Raw genomic sequence first — 26,474 nt, 5'->3', positions numbered from 1 at the left:
GGCGCAGGAAAAAAAAACAGAGGGAGAGTTTGAGGTGCAGCTTCACCTTGCAGTAGAAATAACGGCTCACGGCCTCCTGGGACCAGGGTTCGTGGTAAAACGCCGCCCTCCGCTCCTCCTCAGGGTTCCCCACAACGTCTGTCATTAACTGCAGCCAATCAGAAGCAACAATCCTGAGATGTATTCACTGTTTCACAGGATTTTTTTGCATGTGATTTACATCAAGCTGAGCTTTTTCTATGTGTTTCCATTCAATGAGTCATTTTTTAATGCTGTATTTAAAGGGATAGTTCGCTTCTTTTGACATGAAGCTGTATGACATCCCATATTGGCAATATCACACTGGAAAAAATCAAAGTCTTGCCAAGTATATTTGTCTAATTTCTAGTCAAAATATCTCATTACACTTAATATAAGACAATACATCTTGAATATCTTGTTAAATGAAAAAGTCTTGAAAACAAATTGTTTTGAGTCAAATTTCACATGAAAAAAGCTTTTGTTTTGACATTTGAAGAGGTTTTTAAGCTAATTTCAAGATCACTTTTATCTCAAAAGTCCTAAATATCACATCTTATTTCAAGAAATCTTGACAAGCCGATTTTCACTAGTTCCATTGGCAGATTTTTTTGCTTATTTCAAGCAAAAACGTCTTTTATTTGTTGTTTTTTTACTTATTTTTGGAGGGGCATTTTTTCCAGTGCATTTATGAACATCTTCTTACCCCCTGCTGCGTCCTGTGAGCAGAGTTCCAGCCTCGTTTTGGTGTTGATGAAGGTAGTCCGGCTAGTTGGCTGGGGTTTAAAAAATAAAGCGTTTTGCTTCTCAAAACAATATGCGTTCAAAAGAGTAATACATTTGCATCACAAAATGGTTCTCCAGGAAAAAGTCAGACCTCACAATCGCTTGGCCCTATTTTCTCTCCCTTCATATCAATGCGTTCAGCCACCTAGCGATAGCCGCGCCTGTTATGGTGTTTACTGCTCGGTCTGCACAGCAGGCAGTGATATGAAGGGAGGCAAAAATAGGGCCAAGCGATTGTGAGGTCTGACTTTTTCCTGGAGAACGATTTTGTGATGCAAATGTATTACTCTATTGAACGCATATTGTTTTGAGAAGCAAGACACTTTATTTTTTAAACCCCAGCCAACTAGCCGGACTACCTTCATCAACACCAAAACGAGGCTGGAACTCTGCTCACAGGACGCAGCAGGGGGTAAGAAGATGTTCAGAAATGATGCTGCTGATATGGGATGTCATACAGCTTCATGTCAAAAGAGGCGAACTGTCCCTTTAAGATCCCGGCTTCACACACACACACACACGTAAAAACAGTTCACTTTCAGCTGCCAGAGGAGAAAAACTGCGTTGAACCTTCAGGTCTCGGCTCTGGGATTTCAGCCAGTCCTGGATGTAGCCCTTGGGATCTCTGGAGAAGCTGAGCATGAAGTCCCTCTGGATCTTCAGCTGGTTGATGGACTCGATGGTCTCATGGATCTGGAAAAGTAACAGATGGCACTTAAAAGAAGTTCCGCTCGGGGGGGAAATCACGGAGCTCAGGCCGGAAACGGAAGCCTACTTTGCTCATTGAAAAGGAGGCATTAAGACTGGAACATATCAGAGGGGGGAAAAGTCGGTGTCCAGGCGGGATCTTTGAGTTATAAAACTCCAGATCAGTGTCACCCTGCCTCGATCTGCAGAGCACACACCCGTTCCACCCCAGTCGGATATCTCCCCGGACTCCTAACAGCTAAACGGGGACTTCGCCCCCCCGGATGCTGATGTTTTTATGGCAGAGAAGTCTCAGACGTCATTGTTTATAACAGTTCGTTCACCTCTCTGATAAAATAAACTGCGAGCAGAGCAGTTCCTCCACCAATAATCAAATTTATCCATCAATTTCTGCCACACAAATGGCTCCATGTTACTTTGGGTGATTGATTATATCAATAAGAACTATTTCTAAGTCATGCGCTCATTAAATAACTGTAAACCTTTTGTTTTTCATTGAAAAATGACATATAATAAAAGCTAATGTGGTATCAAAAGGACTTGAATTTAATGCGGGGAAAGCCCGAGACCTTCTGTAAATGTGAATAATCTCATTTTTTCTGTTTTGTAACAGCAGCATCGTACGCAGAGAGCTGCTTAAAAGCAGAGGTACAGGGAAGTCCGTGTTTTATATGGACGGATGGTGAAAACTGACCAGAGGGCTCAGTAGTTTAACTACCTGGGGCTTTTTTAAGAAGCTGAAAGGTTGGTCAGACCTTTCTTCTTTATAAATACCGGATTTATAAACCTGCTTTCACCTCATCTTTGATCGTTACCGCTCTGAAACAATCAGAGATGAACATCTTATGTGTTTCGCTGCACATGTTGCTCACAGTTTAGCAGACTTTAGGAGCTGAGGTGGAGATTAAAAGTGAGGCAGGAAAGCAGAAATAATGCTAAAAAGCATTGAATGTTCTGGGCAATCTCAAAAGTACGGCACTACTTCTCGACCAGGGACGTAAAATAGCTGCCTGGAACACTGCTTCGTCTCCGGTTGTTGCAGTGGAAACTGAAAAGGTCAGAAAAGGCCAAACCAAGAGTGCCTGAGAAAAGAATTCCTGCAGCTGAAACGCAGCTAATGACACAATTTTACGTAATTTTGCAGCACAGTCGTGGCTGAACTGAAGAGCGTCGGCTTTGGTTCATGGTGGGTAACTAAATGTCTACATTTCAGAAATAAAAAGCCTTTTTTTTTTTTAAATATTCCCTTTAGTTCTGCAGGCGTCTGTCTTGAGTATGCCACATGCAAATGACAGATCACCAGGGATAAAAGAACTGAGTCGAGCGAGAAAACTCGCTGCAGCACAACCGTGAGAATTTCTGGCACAATAGGCAAGGCTTGGGCTGCTCAGGAAGGCAACATGAGTCTATGCACCAAGTTTGGCATCGATACATCAATGCATCGCAGAGATACGCCCTAACGTCCTGTTTGCGCGTCGGCGTTGAGTTTGATTGGCTGCCATGGGCAAACGGAAGCGAAATGGAAAAATCCACATGATACCTTTTGTTCGGCTTGGTCTGAAGAAGCTATGTGCCAAGTCCGGTGGAGATCGGGCAATCTGCGTGGCCTGAAATGCTTTTTGAAGGTATTTGATATAATTCAAAATGGTGGAAAATCCAAGATGGCGTAGATGACGTCATTGGTTGCGATGACCTCGTCTGCATCCAGGAATTCCATTGGTACCTCATTTGTGAAATTTGGACCAAGGGGTCCAAAGATATGAGCAAAATTGCATTTTTCCTACATATAGCGCCCCCTATAGGCCAAACATCACCAAACTTCTTGGGCCACTTACCGTCATGGTCTTGAATCTGTGTTAGAAGTTTGACGTCATAACATCAAATGGTTGCCAAGTTATGGCCTCACTTCCGGTTTGGTGGCGTCAACAACAAGTTTGATTGGCTTTTATGTAAAAACGGAAGCCTAATTAAAAATTCCACACAATGACTTTTGTGCGGCTTGGTCTTAAGAGTCTATGTGCCAAGTTTCGTGAAAATTGGACAATCTGTGTGACCTGAAATGCTTTTTTAAGCTTTTTGATAAAATTCAAAATGGCGGAAAATCTAGGCATACGCAAAATGACGTCATATAGTGCGTTGGACTCGTCATGATCCAAGGATTCCAACGATACCTCGTTTGTGAAATTTGGACCAAGTAGTCCAAAGTTATTAGGCTGAATGCACTTTGAACTTTGACGTGTTGGTGGCGCTAGAGAGTAAGCTCTTGGGGCATGAAAATTCTTGGGTTTGTGTTTGGCACTTGGCTAATTACGTGTGCCCAATTTCACAACTTTTTACCATAGCGTACATGGGGCTGCCATAGACTTCAATTGCAGCGGAAACGGATTAATAATAGGAAAAGCTACTAACTCAATGGGTGCTTTTGCAACTTTGCTGCTAGGCCCCCAATAAAGCAGCTCCTTCATTCAATAATATCCAGTAAAGTCTGTGCTGGCCACGTTTCATCACCTCAGCGTGACATTGGACGCGGCGCCAAAGCCTGGACCCGGTTACGCTCTCACCTTGTTGTCGAGCGAGGCGATTTCCTGCTGGTTTGCAGTGGAGAGGAGGAAGCTGCTCATCTGGCCCTTCAGGGGGTCTTCCACCTCCACGTCAATGTCGTAGCAGGCCGTCTTCTTCTGGTCGTTGGGGTCCACGCTGCGAAGGAGCGAGGAAAGGCGAAGAGGGAATGGGCGAGGCGAGAGGAAAGGGAGCCGTGAAATGTAAATTAATGCAGAGGCAGCAACAGAGGCGCTCTTACAAAACCCGTGAGGGAGAGCTCGTAAATAAACCCTGCACGAGTCATCTTATTGGATGCTTCTTTATCTGTTTGTGCGAATGAGTCATGAAGACATTTATCGTCTTGCTTTGTATATAACTGGTACATCATTTAATTCAGGACATTTTCTAACAAGAATCTAGAGATGGGACCAAGTCACACATGTGCAAGTCTCAAGTAAGTCTTTCTTGGTCAAGTCAAGTCAAAGTCAAGTCACCTTATTATTGCAATTTTACCTGCAGAATCTGATCTTAATTAAAGGGATAATCCGGAGTAAAATGCACTTAGATCAATTTACGGGATGTTGGGAGTACATACGCTGAGTTGACATCAAAATCATGTCATTCGGATGTGTTTTGAGAATTTCGATTTGACCGTTTTTAGCCAAAAGTCGTTAGTCTGGAAGTGACGGGGGCATCGAGTATCACAGCTACAAAACGCTATTTTTATACCGCTTCTACAGCTCCAAACAACATAACACTTACGTGGTAGTGAGTAGAGGGTCCCTAAAGCCAAACCGAAGTGTCCCGAGGTCTTCATGTGGTCGGATATAGAGTCCAGAATGAATTTAATCAAGCCAGTACCTGCTCTTAATCAGAGCCTCTTCCGTCAACAGGAGGCTACCTCACGCGAGACATCACGTCACGTGAGTCCGTAGTTGATTGCTGAGTGTGGAGTAACTCGCTCTGGAAAGTCACAATTTCGTTGCCGTTTTTTTTACAAACATAGTCCAGTATTTCTTTCGAAAGTGAAATGAAGTTGTATGCAACAGCAAAGCCTAGCTTACTAACAGGTTGGAATTTTTAAATGTCACGTGACGTGATGTCTCGCTTGAGATAGCCTCCTGTTGACGGAAGAGCTCTGATTGAGCAGCAGAGAAGAGCAGCCCTCATCACTTCCAGGCTAACGACTTTTGGCTAAAAACGGTCAAATCGAAATTCTCAAAACACATCCGAATGACATGATTTTGATGTCAACTCAACGTATGTACTCCCAACATCCCGTAAATTGATCTAAAGTGCATTTTTCTCCGGATTATCCCTTTAAGTGAAAAGACGAGATATAATTAACTGTCAGTAAACATCATTGGCCAATGTGTCCAACCTGTCCAGCCCGTATCATATCCAGCTAACGTTAGCTAACTACCGACTAGGCTAACAGGATAATATTAGCTAATTTGACGAGCACTTACTGGTCAGAATGGATCTTCAAATGACGAACAAAGTTGGAAGTTGTCGTCTGGCTGTCTGAGATGTTGATGCCGCATGTCTTGCACTGTGCTGTTCGTCTTTTGCCGTCAAAATGGTGATTATAAAAGCCGAAGACAACGACTCTCGGCCCCGCTGACATGTTGATGCATATCTGATATGAGTTTATTCTCTCCAATAAACACTAAGGTATGTAGAGAGGGCATGGCTGATTGACAGGGTAGGGATCCAATCATGACGCCATTCTCAGCCTGCGCTCCTACCGGGTAATCCATGTTATTTTTTAAATTAATTTATTAATTTTATATTCAAACTGAAAACATGAACTGAATAACACTCAAGTCATTCAAGTCATCGTGTCTCAAGTCAAGTGCCGAGTCTTTAACTTCCAAGTCCGAGTCGAGTCTCAAGTCTTTTATTTTTTGTCACAAGTCATCAAAACAGCGACTCGAGTCCAAGTCACAGTGACTCGAGTCCCATCTCTGCAAGAATCGCAGCATAAAGCTGATGGATTCAAATACCTTTTCTACAAATACGATAACAAACACAGAAAACTCTGAGAATCAGAATCAGCTCGGCCCGATTCATCAGAGACTGTACCTGATGACGTGGTTGATGACGATGGGGTCGGGGGGCAGCAGGAGGTTGGTGAGACGCTGAGGGATCTCGGAGAACTTCAGTCGAGGGCAGTCAAAGATCTGATGTGGAGGGGAAGTTAAATTTTTTACAGGGTAACGACCAACGGATGCAGTAAACGCCTCAGAGTCAAGCGGATCAAACAGAAACAGGGGCGAGCGACACTTTCTAAAAACTAGGGCTGGGCGAGTTAACTCGTTATTATCGTGTTAAAGGGATAGTTTGCCTCTTTTGACATGAAGCTGTATGACATCCCATATCAGCAACATCATTTATGAACATCTTCTTACCCCCTGCTGCGACCTGTGAGCAGAGTTCCAGCCTCGTTTTGGTGCTGATGAAGGTAGTCCGGCTAGTTGGCTGGGGTTTAAAAAATAAAGCGTTTTGCTTCTAAAAATAATATGCGTTCAAAAGAGTAATACATTTGCATCACAAAATCGTTCTCCAGAAAAAGTCAGACCTCACAATCGCTTGGCTCTATTTTCTCTCCCTTCGTATCACTGCCTGCTGCCGCCTGCCGACAGCCGCGCCTGTTACGGTGTTTGCTGCTCGGTCTGCACGGTCTGCACAGCAGGCAGTGATACGAAGGGAGAGAAAATAGGGCCAAGTGATTGTGAGGTCTGACTTTTTTTCTGGAGAACGATTTTGTGATGCAAATGTATTACTCTGTTGAACGCATATTGTTTTGAGAAGCAAAACGCTTTATTTTTTAAGCCCCAGCCACACTGGTAAAAATCAAAGGCTTACCAAGTATATTTGTCTAATTTCTAGTCAAAACATGTCATTACACTTAATATCAGACACAACTGCCTAACAAGTACTATTTCAGCCAGATATAGGGACTTGTTTTAATCCAACACATTTGGAATATCTTGTTAAATGAAAAAGTCTTGAAAAAAAATTATTTTGAGTCACATATCATATGAAACAAGCTTTTTTTTAGACATTTGAAGAGGTTTATAAGCTAATTTCAAGATCACTTTTATCTCAAAAGTCCTAAATATCACATCTTATTTCAAGAAATCTTGACAATTTGACAGTTCCATTGGCAGATTTTGTTGCTTATTTCAAGCAAAAACGTCTCGTATTTGTTGTTTTTTTTACTTATTTTTGGAGGGGCATTTTTTCCAGTGCAACTAGCCGGACTACCTTCATCAACACCAAAACGAGGCTGGAACTCTGCTCACAGGACGCAGCAGGGGGTAAGAAGATGTTCAGAAATGATGTTGCTAGTATGGGATGTCATACAGCTTCATGTCAAAAGAGGCGAACTATCCCTTTAAACAGGCTTGAGCCCAGACATGGTGGCCGTGCTTTTCTTTGAAAGGTGGAGTTTCAGAGGGATAAACTTTTTGGCAGGCTGAAACCAACCATCTGATGTGCTCTCTTTTTTCCTACTTTAGCTTTTTAGAAACTAAAATGAGGCCTTTTCTTTTTCCTCTTTTCAATCAATCTATCAACATTTAAAAGTTCAGTAGGTGAGTTTTCTGCACCTGTTGGAAGTACTTGTCACAGTTGATGTACTCCTTGTCATGGGAGTCCTGCAGCTTGTTGGTCTTCACGTACTGCCAGAGGGCCTGGATGATGCAGGAGCGAGTCTGAGTGTGAATGCCAAGCAGGCGAGCCAGCCGAGGGTCCAGCTTGAACTGGGGAGGCTGCGGAGACAAAAATAATCGCATCACAGCACTTTTTTTTTTTACATCAGCCCCACCACATCCTTATCTAATGTATCAATAAAGTCTCTGATGTGCATCCACCGCAGCTGATTTCATGGCACACGTTTCTATGTGGACGGTGCTGAGAGACGGCGTGGCGCCCTCACCTGGTAGTCCAGCATCAGCAGCAGAGTGCAGCGCACGCTCACGTCTCCAGGTCGCTTCACCTGGAAGCCGTCCGTCTCCTGGGTGGTGGGCGTGCGGTGCCACTGAGAGAACAAGCAGAGAAACACACTCAGCAACAACAAAGCGATGGGACGGTGTCCTGATCAGAGAAAAACTTTGGTTCCTGCTTGTTTTGTTTACACTGGAAAAACTCAAAGTCTTACCCAGTATATTTGTCTCATTTCTAGTGAAAATATCTCATTACACTTAATATCAGACACAACTGCCTAACAAGTACCATTTCAGCCAGATATAGGGACTTGTTTTAATACAATACATCTGGAATATCTTGTTAAATGAAAAAGTCTTGAAAATAAATTGTTTTGAGTCACATATCACATGAAACAAGCTTTTTTTTTTACATTTGAAGAGGTTTTTAAACTAATTTCAAGATCACTTTTATCTCAAAAGTCCTAAATATCACATCTTATTTCAAGAAATCTTGACAAGCTGATTTTCACTAGTTCCACTGGCAGATTTTTTTGCTTATTTCAAGCAAAAACGTCTTTTATTTGTTGTTTTTTTACTTATTTTTGGAGGGGCATTTTTTCCAATGTAACGTTCAAATTAGGGCTGGGCGAGTTAACTCGTTATTATCGCATTAACTCGTAAATTATTTTACGCCGATTAATATTTTATCGCGCATTAACGCAGGTTTTATTTAAAAAATTTTTTTAATACATTTTTTTTTTTAAACATTTTTTTCAGGCTTTTATTTTGTAACAGTCTGTTGCTCACAGGCTTTTATTTTGTAACAGTCTGTTGCTCACAGGCTTTTATTTTGTAAAAGTCTGCTGCTCAGCGGCTTTTATTTTGTAAAAGTCTGCTGCTCACAGGCTTTTATTTTGTAAAAGTCTGCTGCTCACAGGCTTTTATTTTGTAAAAGTCTGTTGCTCACAGGCTTTTATTTTGTAAAAGTCTGTTGCTCACAGGCTTTTATTTTGTAAAAGTCTGTTGCTCACAGGCTTTTATTTTGTAAAAGTCTGTTGCTCACAGGCTTTTATTTTGTAAAAGTCTGTTATTTTGTAAAAGTCTGTTGCTCACAGGCTTTTATTTTGGAAAAGTCTGTTGCTCACAGGCTTTTATTCTGTAAAAGTCTGCTGCTGTCTGCTGTGGAACAGGAAAAGAAAGTAATCGGCGGATCCACCAAACATGGAGAAGGGTACGGAACTTTTACTCGGCCATTTTCATTTTAAAGTTCTTCCAGACGGCGGAGTCGACAGAACCAAAGTCATCTGTAAACTCTGCCAAGTTGAATTGTCTTCTCAGCGTAGTAGTTCCAGTCTAAAATATCACTTAAAGGCAAAACACACAACTGATGGCAGCAAGTCATTCAAGGAAACAGACAGTGGAGCGAGGCTTCTACATAAAAACTACAGAAAGATGCTGATGTTAAAAGTGTGTTTGCACAACAAATGTTATGGCACTTTCATTCGTATGGCAGCACATTTAAAATAAAGCTAAATGCTAAAAGCTATACGCTACTTTTGAATTCATTCTTGGATTTTGCGTACAAATGCGATTAATCGTGATTAATCAGGGAAATCATGTGATTAATTAGATTAAACATTTTAATCGTTGCCCAGCCCTAGTTGAACCATACAACTGCGAGCAGTGGTTTCACAGGAAAAAGTAGGTCGAGCTAAAGAACTACGATAGCTGCTCGGTGACAGCAGCAAAGCTATGTACCTACACTGTTACTGAATAAGGAAATACTGCTAAAATCTTACAGAAACTCAAAAAAACTTGTTTGGTTTGTCTGTTCTGTGCATCTCAAGAGAACGACCTGCACCACTGTTGGATTATAATGTTTCACTCTAAGGTGACAGAGACACAAACGAAAACATCAGGATGAATAATATGATGCATAACAGAAACTTTAAAGGGACAGTCAAACTGAAACATCTCAGGAACCATATTGCTACGAAATGCTCTGCAAACATTTCTGAAAGCCAAACGATAAATCCTAGAAACTTCCAGCACGTGCTTCAGCTTTGCTCGGTTGACTCCACCGTTGGACAAACATTTCTTTCCAGCACATCTGCTACACATTAGCATGTTTTTATTCTCATCGCTAGCTTCGGAGCTTATCGCTGCTGTTACAACCTCACAGACTCTGAGTGATGTCATTGTTGAGCTATGAGATAACCGCTCTCATTGTTTGCCTGTTCACATTGGCTACTGTTCAAAAATGGCTGGTATTTTAAGGTTTTTGTCTGAATGCTGGAGGCACACAACACTGGAAAAAATGCCCCTCCAAAAATAAGTAAGAAAAACAACAAATACGAGACGTTTTTGCTTGAAATAAGCAACAAAATCTGCCAATGGAACTAGTGAAAATCGGCTTGTCCAGATTTCTTGAAATAAGATGTGATATTTAGGACTTTTGAGATAAAAGTGATCTTGAAATTAGCTTAAAAACCTCTTCAAATGAAAAAAAAAGCTTGTTCCATATGAAATCCGACTCAAAACAATTTGTTTTCAAGACATTTAACAAGATATTCCAGATGTATTGTCTTCAAACAAGTCCTTATATCTGGCTGAAATAGCACTTGTTAGGCAGTTGTGTCTGATATTAAGTGTAATGAGATATTTTGACTAGAAATGAGACAAATATACTTGGTAAGACTTAGATTTTTTCCAGTGAACCAGCAGAGTTGGAGCGAAATAACGTAGAAATCATTCTGTTTCTCCTCAGTGTTTAAGCACACACCTTATTTCATCTTAACCACTCAGATGTGGAAAAGAAGAACCGTTCACTGAATGCTTCCCTTCAACCAAAGGCTGACTTTAAGCACTGATTGTACCTCAGGGTAGAGATGAAATTCTTTTGATTGAAAAGCACTGAAAGAGCGCGTGGGGATAAAAAACCCTCTCAAAAAGAGGAACCTTGAGAAGTCATCATGTTCAAGCTGAAAACTCCTGAAGTGGATTTTTAAACGTCAGAACACTTTTGTGAAGGTGTATGCACATGTTTTAACTTAAAAAGCCTTTAAAAAAAGCCTCTTCTTTCTGCTGTCAGTGTAGCCCAACGAACTCAGTTTGTTGTTTTCTGCATTTATCTAGCAGGGACATGACAATGTGCGGCGTGGCTGGGATGAATGCACCTTGAGATTTGGCCACAGCAGACTAAATAAAAACCTTTATTGAAAGAAACCGTGTTTGACCGTGACGACGGGGCTGGGGAGTCCAATTCAGCATAGAAAAACTCCCTTCGTATGCAAAGCGAAGGAATAGTTTGACATTGGGGAAAACACACTTATCATCAAGCTGTGGGGTGGCTGTGATGTCAGCGCCATAAACGCCTAAACCGGCGCTGTTAGAAGGATGATGTCACGATGCACGGTAGCAGCAGCGAGTTGCAGAGGAAGCACGTTAAATTTTCATTTTATTCGTTTGGCTCTTAAAGGGATAATTTGCTTCTTTTGACATGAAGCTGTATGACATCCCATACTACACTGGAAAAAATGCCCCTCCAAAAATAAGTAAAAAAACAACAAATACAAGACGTTTTTGCTTGAAATAAGCAAAAAATCTGCCAATGGAACTAGTGAAAATCAGCTTGTCAAGATTTCTTGAAATAAGATGTGATATTTAGGACTTTTGAGTTAAAAGTGATCTTGAAATTAGCTTAAAAACCTCTTCAAATGTAAAAAAAAAAGCTTGTTTCATATGAAATCCAACTCAAAACAATTTGTTTTCAAGACTTTTTGACTTAACAAGATATTCAAGATGTATTGTATTAAAACAAGTCCCTATATCTGGCTGAAATGGTACTTGTTCGGCAGTTGTGTCTTATATTAACTCATTGGCTGCCAGCCATTTTCAGCGCAGAGAGACCCATACTGCCAAGTGTTTTACAGCATTTTGACTGATTTTCCAAGACCCACAGAAAAGTGTGTCTTATGACTATGTACACACCGAAATTACCAAAAGAAAGAGTAGACTCTCTTCTTTCATCAGGAAAAAAAAGTTTGTTTCTACCATTTTCAGTCCTTTAGTAATAGACAGTAGAACATAGGTTGGTTTCACCAAAAACAGCTGTTTGACAAAAAAAACGGAGAAAACGAGCTCTTTTTTTGTGCAAAGTGGCACTGCTGCCACCTAGCGGGTAATTTTGCCAGTATGTTCTCTGTTTAGTGTTTACAAGCCTAAGATTTAGTGACAAACTCCGCTAGATTGTCCCCCAGCCCGCTGCGTTAAAAAACGCAATTGAGGTCTATAGACGTCTTTGGCAGCCAATGAGTTAAGTGTAATGAGATATTTTGACTAGAAATTAGACAAATATACTTGGTAAGACTTAGATTTTTTCCAGTGTAGCGACATCATTTCTGAACATCTTCTTACCCCCTGCTGCGTCCTGTGAGCAGAGTTCCAGCCTCGTTTTGGTGTTGATGAAGGTAGTCCGGCTAGTTGGCTGGGGTTTAAAAAATAAAGCGTTTTGCTTCTCAAAACAATATGCGTTCAACAGAGTAATACATTTGCATCACAAAATCATTCTCGATGAAAAAGTCAGACCTCACAATAGCTTGGCCCTATTTTCTCTCCCTTCGTATCACTGCCTGCTGCCGCCTGCCGACAGCCGCACCTGTTACGGTGTTTGCTGCCCTACCCTGATCCGCCCTCTTAGGACATCACCTGTTTCGTCCCAGCTCCTTACGCACTTATTTGTTTCCTAAATTGTCCTCCCATTTGTCTCGGTACCTAACTTACTCTAGCACTAGTTATGCTCTTAGCTATTTGGTTTTGGAAGGAAATGCACTTATGATTTCTTGTGACCTGAAGTTCTTTTGCCTACCGATGTGGAACACACTTATTGTAAGTCGCTTTGGATAAAAGCGTCTGCAGAATGACCGGAATGTGATGTAATGTACTGCTCGGTCTCCACTTCGGTCTGCTCGGTCTACACAGAGGCAGTGATACGAAGGGAGAGAAAATAGGGCCAAGCGATTGTGAGGTCTGACTTTTTCCTGGAGAACGATTTTGTGATGCAAATGTATTACTCTTTTGAACGCATATTGTTTTGAGAAGCAACACGCTTTATTTTTTAAACACCAGCCAACTAGCCGGACTACCTTCATCAACACCAAAACGAGGCTGGAACTCTGCTCACAGGACGCAGCAGGGGGGAAGAAAATGTTCAGAAATGATGTTGCTAATATGGGATGTTATACAGCTTCATGTCAAAAGAGGCGAACTGTCCCTTTAAGCAGGATGCCAGATGCAGATGCCGTAGATACAGATCTGTTCGCACATTCTTCTCCCCCCGAACTCTTCTCGGGGTGTTATGACCTCCACGCTGGGGTGTGCCGTCATTCGCTAACCCAAAGATTGCTTCTCTTCTCCAAAAAAATTTGAAAACAATCGTCTCTAAAGCTTGCTAATCCAAATGTTGAATAAGTCCAGAAATTAAAGCACACGTTAGCCAAATCAGCCAGATGACTCACATTTAAAAGCCAGTTTAAGTTCCCGTTAGACCCAACAAAATTCTGACGTACACCCAGATGACCTTTGTTTTGTGGTTTAAAGGGATTTTTTTTAACTATTTCTCCATTTCCTTGAGTCTCCGGCGGCGACGTCACGGTGTCAGACTAACCGCCTCGTCTGTGCACTTTCACATTAACAAGACTTGCGTCAATTTTCCCATTTGTCTTGGCAAGAGATTGAGTTAGCCGGTCCAAGCAAATGACCGACTGCAGTTTTGTTTTTTTATATTAAATTGTGAGCCCTTTGAAATAAAACAGGGTTCTTTTCTACATGTTTTGGCCGGCGTCTGCAGGAAGGGCCCCTATAATGCCACAGTGAGTCATAACGTGCACTATCAGGTCCTCCATTATTAGCGCTGTAGCCGAATGCATCAACAGAGTGTCACTCAGGAGAAACGCAGACGATTAAGATCTCTTTTTGTTGAAGGTGTGAAGAGACAGAAAGGACATGTTTGTTGTGTGTTTGCTGCTGTTGAGGTTTTAAAGTTAAATAAAACATTCACCAGAGACACAGAGCTGCCGCATGACTGCACAGGGTTCAAAGACAGAGATGCAAGTTAATACTGGGCAAACAGTCAATAAGAAGCTGCCAAATTCATTTCTCTATTGCAGTTCTTTCCCCACACGTCACCTTTTATCACCTTACACTGGAAAAGATCTAAATCTTACCAAGTATATTTGTCTCATTGAGTATCTCATTACACTTGATATAAGACACAACTGCCTAACAAGTACCATTTCAGCCAGATATAGGGACTTGTTTTAATACAATACATCTGGAATATCTTGTTAAATGAAAAAAGTCTTGAAAACAAATTGTTTTGAGTCGGATTTCATATGAAACAAGGTTTTTTTTTTACATTTGAAAAGGTTTTTAAGCTAATTTCAAGATCACTTTTATCTCAAAAGTCCTAAATATCACATCTTATTTCAAGAAATCTTGACAAGCAGATTTTCACTAGTTCCATTGGCAGATTTATTTGCTTATTTCAAGCAAAAACGTCTTGTATTTGTTGTTTTTTTACTTATTTTTGGAGGGGCATTTTTTCCAGTGTAACCTTTAAGTGCTGCTAAAACTGTAAAGTAGAATTGTGAGGGTGCTGCTTATCCACCAACTCATCTAAAAAACACTGAAAAAAATGCCCCTCCAAAAATAAATAAAAAAAAACAAAAACAAATACAAGATGTTTTTGCTTGAAATAAGCAAAAAATCTGCCAATGGAACTAGTGAAAATCGGCTTTTCAAGATTTTTTAAATAAAATGTGATTTTTAGGACTTTTGAGATAAAAGTGATCTTGAAATTAGCTTAAAAACCTCTTCAAATATATAAAAAAAGCTTGTTTCATGTGAAATATAACTCAAAACAAGATGTTTTCAAGACTTTTTCACTTAACAAGATATTTGTATTAAAACAAGTCCCTATATCTGGCTGAAATGGTACTTGTTAGGCAGTTGTGTCTTATATTAAGTGTAATGAGATACTCATTGAGACAAATATACTTGGTAAGATATAGATTTTTTCCAGTGCACTTCATGTGGCAGATAAACGTGTTAATGAAAGGTTTTTCACGGCCCTGTTTGCGCTGACCTCGACCAGGTGGTTGTCGGGACCGTACAGGTCTTTGTCCAGCTCGATCACCAGGCTCTTAAAAAATGAAGAGAACTTCTTCTTCTGCTTCCCTGGCTGTGGAACGGACAGACAGAGCGGGTTAGCGTGCACGTCAAACGCTCACATATAGATTCACAAATACTTCTGCCTTATCTTGCAGCATCTTTCAGGTGACATTCTTAGGCTCCGTTTCCTCTGAGCTCAACCTGAGAAGATCACAGCTTGTGGCACAAAACAAATCATTTAGCTTCTTATCTCTCCTCTCACCATCAGTCATTCTTTTTATAGTTTGAACGAGCCAATACTTTGCTGTCCAAAGTGGTTTGAGCCGTAAACTGTGGGCCAAAGATGGCCCAGAGGAGCGTCGAGATCAGAGAGCGGCGCTCTGTCATACTAAATAAAAATACTTCTTTGGTAGACAGGGAGCCGTTTGACACAGAAACTCATCTGCCAGACATGGAATAACACTCCACCCACAGAGAATTGCTATCAAAGTAACTATGTGACATTGGCTGTGTTCGAAACCGCATACTTCTCCTACTACTCCCACTACTCATCCTAACTACTGTTTGAGTTAGTATGCGAGCTTGAGTAAGCGAGAAGTTCCCGGATGCATACTAGATTCTCCTAAATGTTGGGTATGCATCATGAGGTTACTACTCATACTCAAACTACCCAAGATGCAACGTAACGTGACGTCGCCGATCGTCATTTCCTGTCAAAACGTCAGTTTCAAGCTAGCTACAACGAGGGTAGGTTCACTTCCTGTTTTCAAAACAAAAGCACCAATTGTGTCATAATGGCTTTCCCTATGATAAAAGGCAACGGGTATTTTATTTTGTGAAAATAACAGGAAGTGCGTTGCTCACTACGGCTAGCTTTAGTAGATAGATAGATAGATAGATAGATAGATAGATAGATAGATAGATAGATAGATAGATAGATAGATAGATAGATACTTTATTCATTGGAACAAAACAACGAATTCGTGGGAACAAAATTGTAAACAGCCGGTATTTTGTCAGGTTTTCAACACGTTGGGGATCTAAACGACTACTTTCTCAGCTGAAAATGTTTCAAATGTTGCTAAAGTTTACAGAGTTTAGAGCTTAAGGGAAATCAGCTTCAGGCCGGCTGATTTCGGCTCGGGCAGGAGCGAAATGCATTGTGGGTAAACGCTCTGCATACTGTCTGATCGATGAGTATGCAGTATGGAAGTATGTAGTATGTAGTATGTAGTATGTAGTATGCAGTTTGTAGTTTGTAGTATGTAGTATGCAGTATGCAGTATGCAGTATGTAGTATGCAGTATATAGTATGCAGTATGTAGTATGCAGTATGTAGTATGTAATATGCAGTATGTAGTATGTAGTATGTAGTATGTAGTATGCAGTATGCAGTATGCAGTATGTAGTATGTAGTATGTAGTATGCAGTATGTAGTATGCAGTATGTAGTATGTAGTATGCAGTATGTAGTATGCAGTATGTAGTATGTAGTATGCAGTATGTAGTATGTAGTATGCAGTATGTAGTATGTAGTATGCAGTATGTAGTATGCAGTATGTAGTATGTAGTATGCAGTATGTAGTATGTAATATGCAGTATGTAGTATGTAGTATGTAGTATGTAGTATGCAGTATGCAGTATGCAGTATGTAGTATGTAGTATGTAGTATGCAGTATGTAGTATGCAGTATGTAGTATGCAGTATGTAGTATGCAGTATGTAGTATGTAATATGCAGTATGTACTATGTAGTATGCAGTATGCAGTATATAGTATGCAGTATGTAGTATGTAGTATGTAGTATGCAGTATGTAGTATGTAATATGCAGTATGTAGTATGTAGTATGTAGTATGTAGTATGTAATATGTAGTATGCAGTATGTAGTATGTAATATGCAGTATGTAGTATGTAGTATGTAGTATGTAATATGCAGTATGCAGTATGTAGTATGTAATATGCAGTATGTAGTATGTAGTATGTAGTATGTAGTATGCAGTATATAGTATGCAGTATGTAGTATGTAGTATGTAGTATGCAGTATGTAGTATGCAGTATGTAGTATGCAGTATGTAGTATGCAGTATGTAGTATGCAGTATGTAGTATGCAGTATGCAGTATGTAGTATGTAATATGCAGTATGTAGTATGTAGTATGTAGTATGTAATATGCAGTATGCAGTATGTAGTATGTAATATGCAGTATGTAGTATGTAGTATGTAGTATGTAGTATGTAGTATGTAGTATGCAGTATGTAGTATACAGTATGTAGTATGCGGTTTCGAACACAGCCATTGTTTGATTAAGTTAAAGAAAACAAAACTCACATCATCCAGCAGCTTCCCTTCAACTCGCAGCTCCCATGATGCAATGCTGCCATCCGAGTCGTCAGCGTCAGGCCGAGCCGGGTTGAAGGTGTTGGAAATGTAGAGTCTCAGTTTACGCTTTTGCTGCTGACACAAGGGCACAACAAACACCACAGTTTAATGATAAATCCCTCACAATCACTTATTAAGGTGCCGGTTTTAACCAATTTCACCGCCCAGAATAACTGAGATCAGCCAGGAAACGTGCGCTCCTCTGGGGCTCAGCTTAGAGATCAGCTGGGTGCATCGGTTCCTCATGAGGGATGATTTCCTTTTAATACCTTCATTGGTCTCTTCAGTGCCTCCTGGATGTCCACGCGTTTACGCATGATGGTCTGGTCCAGTTTGCGCTCGAAAGCCAGCAGGTCCATGTAGGCCTGAGACTCAGGGACCAGCTCACGGATCTGTCAGAAGAAGGAAAACCTCATGTTTCAGAATAAAGATCAGACGGCGTTCCACACTGGAAATTAAGAAGTGGGATTTTCTTTGCATGTCTAATCATTACAAAAGGGCTTAAGTAGTTAAATCTTTTATTCTGGTGCAAGTAGGAGGTCTCCTGTCTTTTTTCAAGGACACTGTAGTACCTTTTCCTTTAAATTCATTCATTTTTCTCACTGTTTGGTTTGGTGAAACACGTCTTATTCTACTTTGTTCTCAAAAAATAAGTAGATTTGAAAACATTTAAGGTTTGCAGACATATAACAAAGCACTATATGATAACTGGAGATAAGAAAAGGTGGTAACAAGATAAACCAACATTAGAATGCAGCTGAAATGGAGAAAAAAAACCACTAAATTAATGAAATTAGCATAATGGGTTTCATTGACTTAGAGCTAAAGCTAAGCTGACTGCTAATGTGCTGATTTTAGAACAACTGGGTCAGATATTAAGCTGAAATAGCTGAATGATGACATAAGCCAAAGATATGGCCTTGGTTGCCAGCGAGAAATGCTGTGCCTGAAAATAAAGCAGTCGTAAGCTAAATCAGTTAGTTTGAAGGTTAAGCTAATATTGTGCTAGCTTTAGTTGATTTTATGAAACCTGGAGATTTGGACCTTAAAAGGAACTCAATTTAGATAATTTTCTACTCGGTATTCATGATAAACAGTTTAAATAAAAGTTAATTCTATTGTTATGGTCATTAACCCTCAAATTGTTTTAGCTTCTGTCTCTTCTGATTGGCTGACATCTGGAAGCCTGCAGAGGGTTAGCACTCAGTGCTAATGCTTCCTGAAAATGATTTCCCTTTAGAAAAGATGACAAAGAAATCTGTGCAGACAAAAACATAGTCTGCAAATTGAACTTTTGGCTCAAAAGGGATTACTTTTAAACAAAATAACTTCATTTGAAACACTTAATTTCAACATATCACAATAAAACAACAACTAACGTTGACTCAGACTGTCTGAGAGTGTCGATGAAGCTGATATGAGACCCTGAGATCCAGAATAAATATCTAAAAACTGTTTTGTACATTTGGAGAAACATTCACAGCACAACAGTGGGTTCAATAGGTTAAAATTACTCACTATTTTGTTGCATTTCATGCCCCATTTATCGCCCTGCTCCCACTTAATGTCAGTCAGCATCAATAAAGTCATAAAATGACCTAAAAAAAGGCTAAAAAATGATTCTTTAACTTATGGGAAGCTTGCATGTCTCTCAGTTGCTACTTTAAGTAAAAGTATGCAAAAATACACAGTAAAATTGCTGTAAAAATACAACAAAAGTCTTGATATGATGTATCTAAGCTCAGATAAGCAAATATAGAATTAGATAAAGTGTTCCTGTGATGAAGATACTGGCAATAATATCAACATGAGTGATGCATTCATGAAAAGAGCATTTTTACAGGGTTGTGTCGACTTTTTAAACATTTTCTTTAATCATTATCCCTGCGCTCATTATTTCCATGTTAACAGACTTGATTTGACTTTCAAATCGAGGAGCAGTGAGAGTAATAAAAGCCACTGATTTTATTTATAGCAGCCAACAATTCCTGAAAATAGTAGCAAATAACAAAACACCGGTTTGTTACAGCAGCTACTTTGTTTTGAACCACATTTTACACTGGAAAACATCAAAGTCTTACCAAGTATATTTGTCTCATTTCTAGTCAAAATATCTCATTACACTTAATATAAGACACAACTGCCTAACAAGCACCATTTCAGCCAGATATAGGGACTTGTTTGAAGACAATACATCTGGAATATCTTGTTAAATGAAAAAGTCTTGAAAACAAATTGTTTTGAGTCACATATCATATGAAACAAGTTTTTTTTTTTTTTCATTTGAAGAGGTTTTTAAGCTAATTTCAAGATCACTTTTATCTCAAAAGTCCAGTGTATAGGTAACCAAAGCTATCAACAGTAAACTATTAAATATATCTCCATCTGGATGTAATGGAGAAGAAGTACACTGGAAAAATGCCCCTCCAAAAATAAGTAAGAAAAAACAACAAATAAAAGACGTTTTTGCTTGAAATAAGCAAAAAATCTGCCAATGGAACTAGTGAAAATCGGCTTATCAAGATTTCTTGAAATAAGATGTGATATTTAGGGCTTTTGAGATAAAAGTGATCTTGAAATTAGATTAAAAACCTCTTCAAATGTAAAAAAAAAAAAAAAAGCTTGTTTCATATGATATGTGACTCAAAACAATTTGTTTTCAAGACTTTTTCATTTAACAAGATATTCCAGATGTATTGTATTAAAACAAGTCCCTATATCTGGCTGAAATAGAACTTGTTAGGCAGTTGCGTCTGATAATAAGTGTAATGAGACAAATATACTTGGTAAGACTTTGATTTTTTCCAGTGCAGTAAACTATTAAATGGATGTAATTGAGTAGAAGTATAAAGGACAATTTGCTGAGAACTGAACTGCTGCCCTGTCCATCATTAACGCGCTGCTCCACGCCATCCTCAGGACGCCGGGGGGATCGAAATGAGATGCAGCCTGTGCAGCCAGGACTCAAATATTACCACACGGATGAAAGTCTTGAGAGCATCAAGGGCTGCTGCTTTCCAAACTGTGCACACACACGCCGTTACAGTTCACTCCTTTACCCTCCCCTCCCTGCTTATTTCCTCTTTCATGTTTCTCTCTGAAAGGCTGCCTTCATTGTTCCCTCCCATTCCTTCTCTATCTACCTCTCTCCGCCTTTCACTGGCCCAAGGTGTCGAGCTGACGGAGGAGTGTGGCAGACATTCCCCGTGCCTGACTCACTGTTGTGTAGCGGCGCCTCAGCCGTGCCTGCTGCTATCTGCCCGTCTGGGTAATGTCAGAGGATAAGACCTGAGCCGAGACGCTCGCGGTCTCCAGACCTCCAAAAGGTGAACTGAGACCGGTCTGAACTCACCTGTAGCAACGCATATTCCTTCCTGGTTGTGTCTGACTACTTGAATTCAAATCAATATGCCACCCCTCCAAAAAAGCAGGGCGATACCCTAAAAAAAAGCACCTTGAAAACCTTCTAATCGCCACCCTTATCCCCTCTCTTCTCATTTGGAAACAACAAACAATCGTCTGGCCCTCAGCGCCTTCCAAGAACCCCCCCAAACATCAAAAGCCGACCAGGATTGTTCGGCTCTGCACACAAGAGACAGAAACACACACACGCACACACAAGAAACAAAACAACAAAGGTAAAAAATATGCAGCCTCACCCTTTGCGGAAGAATCTTGTCTGCCATTTTCCTTCTCTTAGCACTGGAGACAGGGAGAGAAAGACAGAGAGAAAGAGGGGAAAAGGAGCATGTTACTATGGTGACTGATAGCGTAGCACCCAGGCCATCTGTTAAAATGCTGGGCCATATCCAGCACCCCAGCATCCCAGCTGTGTGTGTGTGTGTGTGCACGTGTGTGTGTGCGTGCACGCTTATGCGCTCTTGTATCTCTGAAAAGCAGCGGTCCACCTGGAGAGCAGGAGCCTCAGCAGCCAAAAAAAGTGTCACATCACACATCTCTTGCCTGAAATGTACCGTGTTCATGCACACACACACACACACACACACACACGTGCACACATACGTGCACGCACACGTGCACACACGCACACGCTACACGACTCGGACGACAACATGTTTTGTCCAAGAGCTTCTTAGAAATGCAGAGTCTTGGCGATTTTCAGCGAGGACGATACACGTGTGTGTGTGTGTGTTCGTCTTCTTGGTGAATTCCAGGCGTGCGCTGGTGTGTGAAAACATCTGTTTTTAGCAGGATTCATTATAAACCTCGTACTTACCGAGCAGGGAGCAACAAAGACCGTCCGTGCTAACTCGGCCCCCCTTTATCAGAATTTTTCTGTCCGAGCGACACTGATTAGAAAAACAACAACTGCAGCTTCCTTTTCCAGTTAAATTTCCTTAAGCGTGGAATGAACATCTGTGAGCGTCCGTGACACGGGCAGCGCTCGTGTGACTACATCATGCAAGATGTTTCTCCCTGCAGAAAGACCAAGAATTAGCACCACACTGCAAAAAAAAAAAGAGCCAGGCGCTCAAACTTATCCGTCTAATTCAACATTTCCTTTTAGGTTTTACGTCCAGTTTACAAAACCGAGCTGAATCTCAAACCAAAACCTCGATTTTTCTATTCATCTTAGATTAAATCGATTAATATTTATTCACAAATAAGAGTTTAACATTTTGTGAGACGGCTGCACTGGAAAAAATCAAAGTCTTACCAAGTATATTTGTCTCATTTCTAGTCAAAATATCTCATTACACTTAATATCAGACACAACTGCCTAACAAGTACTATTTCAGCCAGATATAGGGACTTGTTTGAAGACAATACATCCGGAATAAATTGTTTTGAGTCACATATCATATGAAACCAGCTTTTTTTTTTACATTTGAAGAGGTTTTTAAGCTAATTTCCAGATCACTTTTATCTCAAAAGTCCTAAATATCACATCTTATTTCAAGAAATCTTGACAAGCCGATTTTCACTAGTTTCATTGGCAGATTTTTTTTGGCTTATTTCAAGAAAAACGTCTTTTATTTGTTGTTTTTTTTACTTATTTTTGGAGGGGCATTTTTTTCAGTGTGAGTTGAATTTCAAACCAAAACCTCGATTTTTCTATTCATTTTAGATTAAATAGATAAATATTTAGTCACAAATAAGACGGCTGGACTTTCTTGCTAAACGTTATTCGATAATATGGATCCCAGAGATAGTCAGGAGATGGTTAGCTGTACTTAGAATGAATAATAAATAGCAATAGGATTCAGTTTAGCCGGAGTTCAAGAGAAGAGCCCCGTGCACCTGTTTATTCTTGCTTTTCAACACCGACCCTCCCTCCATCTTCTTCTGCTTCTGCTCTACCTCCTTCCTGTCTCCACAGAAAGGCGTTTACAGCTCAGGAGCTGCTGCTGATGCACAGCTTTCCTCACACTGCAGCTGTTTACCTGACTGCACATTATCCTCACACACACACATTTATATTTAAACTCGTTCAGTAAACAATGCCGTACGCCTCAGTGATGCTGCTGTAGTTGGAGAGACAGCTGACGTGTCTCTGTGCAGAAAATCCACCCTCTTCTTCTTCTAGTTTTAGGTTTTTCATGGAAGACACAAACTGCCGGGCCAAAAGAAAAAGGAATTTAACCGAATTTAACCGAGCAAACAGGAAGTGATTAATGCGTTTCAGCTGGCAAAAAATCTAAATCTTACCAAGTATATTTGTCTCATTGAGTATCTCATTACACTTAATATAAGACACAGCTGCCTAACAAGTACCATTTCAGCCAGATATAGGGACTTGTTTTAATACAATACATCTGGAATATCTTTTTTATCATCATAAAAAGTCTTGAAAACATCTTGTTTTGAGTCATATTTCACATGAAACAAGCTTTTTTTTTCGTTTGAAGAGGTTTTTAAGCTAATTTAAAGATCACTTTTATCTCAAAAGTCCTAAATATCACATTTTATTTTAAGAAATCTTTGCAAGCCGATTTTCACTAGTTCCATTGGCAGATTTTTGTTGCTTATTTCAAGCAAAAACATCTTTTATTTGTTGTTTTCTTACTTATTTTTGGAGGGGCATTTTTTCCAGTGCAACCCTAACTGGTGCAGTGAGTAGTTTCCCCATCCTGAGCTCGTGGAATTATTAGTCAAACAAAACAAGGAGGGAGACCAGCGAAACTCCTCAAATTGAGCTCAAAACTCATTGATAAAAGCTGGAGGGATGGGGGTGAATCATCCTCTTTGGAATGGTCAGAGATCAGATTTTACAGGTACTGGGACTGAACAACCACTTATCAGAGAGGCTAACCCACAAAAAAAAGGTTTCACCATGAGAGGGGGCATAAAGATTGGACTGAATTCATGCCTCAGACTGGAAAACATCAAAGTCTTACCAAGTACATTTGTCTCATTTCTAGTCAAAATATTTCATTACACTTAATATCAGACACAACTGCCTAACAAGTACTATTTCAGCCAGATATAGGGACTTGTTTGAAGACAATACATCTGGAATATCTTGTTAAGTGAAAAAGTCTTGAAAACAAATTGTTTTGAGTCAGATTTCATATGAAACAAGCTTTTTTTTTTTACATTTGAAGAGGTTTTTAAGCTAATTTCAAGATCACTTTTATCTCAAAAGTCCTAAATATCACATCTTATTTCAAGAAATCTTGACAAGCCGATTTTCACTAGTTCCATTGGCAGATTTTGTTGCTTATTTCAAGCAAAAACGTCTTTTATTTGCTGTTTTTTTTACTTATTTTTGGAGGGGCATTTTTTCATGCGTTGGACTGACTCTTCCATTATTAAAATAAGATGATGGAGAAAACTCAGAGCTATTCTGAACTCAGATAAATGTGACATGATGCAGCTTAAGATGCTCCAACAAATGATCCAACAGATCAGTCGCGTGCGACTCCTTTTGGCCAGACAGCGTGTGCTGCATCATGTGCACCAGTTTACTAATCTCTGCATCTCCTGTTGGGGGCTTAGCATCTATTTTCATGGTGCTGATCTTACCATCAAACTCTCTGCAAGAAAGCAAAAAACAACATATTTCCCATAACGTTACACTTCTTTCCCTTTTAAACGTACCAATTTAAAGCTATTTTTGCATGATTTTCTGTTTGTCTGTAGGATAGAAATCTACATTTGTGTTCAAACTTGTCGATAAAATACCAAAAACACACATACTGAGTACATGAACTCTGATATCACCCAAGCCTGACTGGAAAAGGCCTGAAAATGTTGAATGTTGGTGGGGGAGCTTGTTTTTTTTTTGCAGTGTAGAGAGCGCTGCAACACTCTGTAAAGCAGGGAGTTACATCAGCATGCCAAATACTGAGACGAGCCCTCTGCAAGGAGAGAATTCAAGGCTCTGGGAGTGCATTGAAAAGGAAAAACATCAAACAATCCACTATTCTACACTGAGTAAAAACGGGATTTTGCTTTATTTTTCTGCTCTAGCTGCACAAAACTGTTCCCATCATGCCATGCTGCAGCCCAAAGCATGCACCGCTGCATTTCAGGAGGCAACCTCTTGGCCTGCATGTACGTTCGGCTAAAAACAGTTAATTCAGGGGGAGTGCTGGGCTCAGGTGAAAGACTAACTAACCAGGCCAGAGTCATCAAACGAAAGAAAATGGACATGCAGCAGAATAAACTCCTACTTTGATCCGAGCGTGGGATCTGATTGGGGCTCTCTCATGTCCATCTGCCTCGCCGGCATCTCACTGGCTCCCGGGAATCCGACCGGCTTCCTAAGAGTTGGTGAGGATTCGAAGGTTGTCCGATTAGAGTCGTGGCGAGACACACACTCACTGGCAGCAAGCACGATGTCAGAGAGGAAACACCTGCTGTGTTCTGGCTGTTTGCATGTGTGTGTGTGTTAAGTTCAAGGGTCTGTTAGTAGGTGCAAACTCTACAGCTCAGACAAAGCCAGAGAGGCTCCGGGAGGCGTCCTGCTCGTCTGAGGGACACACTCATTCCACAAAGTTTCCCAGTGAACCAAAACAATCATGCTTCACACACAGAGACAGACAATACACTGATAAAGAACACACCAGGGAAGGGTGCAGGCCAGTTTTCATCTCAGGTTTAGCTGGCGGCGGCGGCTCGATGATCACGAGGTGCAGACGAACGTAACCGTTCGCATTTAAACCAGCTCGTCCACAAAAAGTAGCAATCGATCGAATCAGCTCAAAGAAGCGAGTTTAAAATGTTCCTCAGCTACCGAGGCGCTCTCATGGGGGTAAATATTTAGATTTTACAGGTTTAGAGCTTCAGAAACAATGTGGGGCTCAGAAACTAACCAAAACATGGTGGAATGCAGAGGAAGCCGGCCTCTAAAGAACAGAGAAGCTGATTACACTGGAAAAAATCAAAGTCTTACCAAGTATATTTGTCTCATTTCTAGTCAAAATATCTCATTACACTTAATATAAGACACAACTGCCTAACAAGTGCTATTTCAGCCAGATATAGGGACTTGTTTTAATACAATACATCTGGAATATCTTGTTAAATGAAAAAGTCTTCAAAACAAATTGTTTTGAGTCACATATCATATGAAACAAGCTTTTTTTGGCATTTGAAGAGGTTTTTAAGCTAATTTCAAGATCACTTTTAACTCAAAAGTCCTAAATATCACATCTTATTTCAAGAAATATTGACAAGCTGATTTTCACTAGTTCCACTGGCAGATTTATTTTGCTTATTTCAAGCAAAAACGTCTCGTATTTGTTGTTTTTTTACTTATTTTTGGAGGGGCATTTTTTCCAGTGTATCCAGAGGACTCATCTGCACATCACTGCTGATTCCTTCACTTCTCCTGGGCTGTGTGTGACTCTTCTAAAGCAACTTAAAGGTTGGGTAGGGGATCTTTTTCTGGAACATTTTTTTACATATTGCTTGAAATACTCTTCACACCCCCATTGCAACCAATTAATTAAAAGTTTTGACACAAATATGAAAAGT

General features: G+C 40.2%; 1 protein-coding gene across 5 annotated transcripts in view; it reads right to left on the bottom strand.

Moving 5' to 3' along the window:
• Positions 1–26,474, bottom strand: part of smarcd3b (SWI/SNF related BAF chromatin remodeling complex subunit D3b) — an 81,590-nt gene that overhangs the window by 3,726 nt on the left and 51,390 nt on the right. For 2 of the 5 annotated variants that reach the window (XM_075452239.1, XM_075452237.1), the window contains exons 3-13: positions 25,169–25,258; positions 21,191–21,233; positions 17,801–17,923; positions 17,481–17,606; positions 15,130–15,225; positions 7,997–8,098; positions 7,668–7,829; positions 6,139–6,236; positions 4,074–4,209; positions 1,375–1,497; positions 47–148 (exon numbers count right to left, since the gene is read on the bottom strand). In XM_075452239.1, coding sequence (XP_075308354.1) covers positions 47–148; positions 1,375–1,497; positions 4,074–4,209; positions 6,139–6,236; positions 7,668–7,829; positions 7,997–8,098; positions 15,130–15,225; positions 17,481–17,606; positions 17,801–17,923; positions 21,191–21,233; positions 25,169–25,258 — 1,201 coding nt within the window. The remainder of the gene's footprint in view (positions 1–46; positions 149–1,374; positions 1,498–4,073; positions 4,210–6,138; positions 6,237–7,667; positions 7,830–7,996; positions 8,099–15,129; positions 15,226–17,480; positions 17,607–17,800; positions 17,924–21,190; positions 21,234–25,168; positions 25,259–26,474) is intronic. The other 3 variants (XM_075452238.1, XM_075452241.1, XM_075452240.1) reach the window with 3 other exon arrangements.

The sequence above is a fragment of the Odontesthes bonariensis genome, chromosome 20, assembly GCF_027942865.1.
Source record: "Odontesthes bonariensis isolate fOdoBon6 chromosome 20, fOdoBon6.hap1, whole genome shotgun sequence".
Classification (NCBI taxonomy): Eukaryota; Metazoa; Chordata; class Actinopteri; order Atheriniformes; family Atherinopsidae; genus Odontesthes; species Odontesthes bonariensis.
The sequence above is the reverse complement of the archived record's forward strand: the minus strand, read 5'-3'. Positions and strand labels throughout refer to the sequence as shown.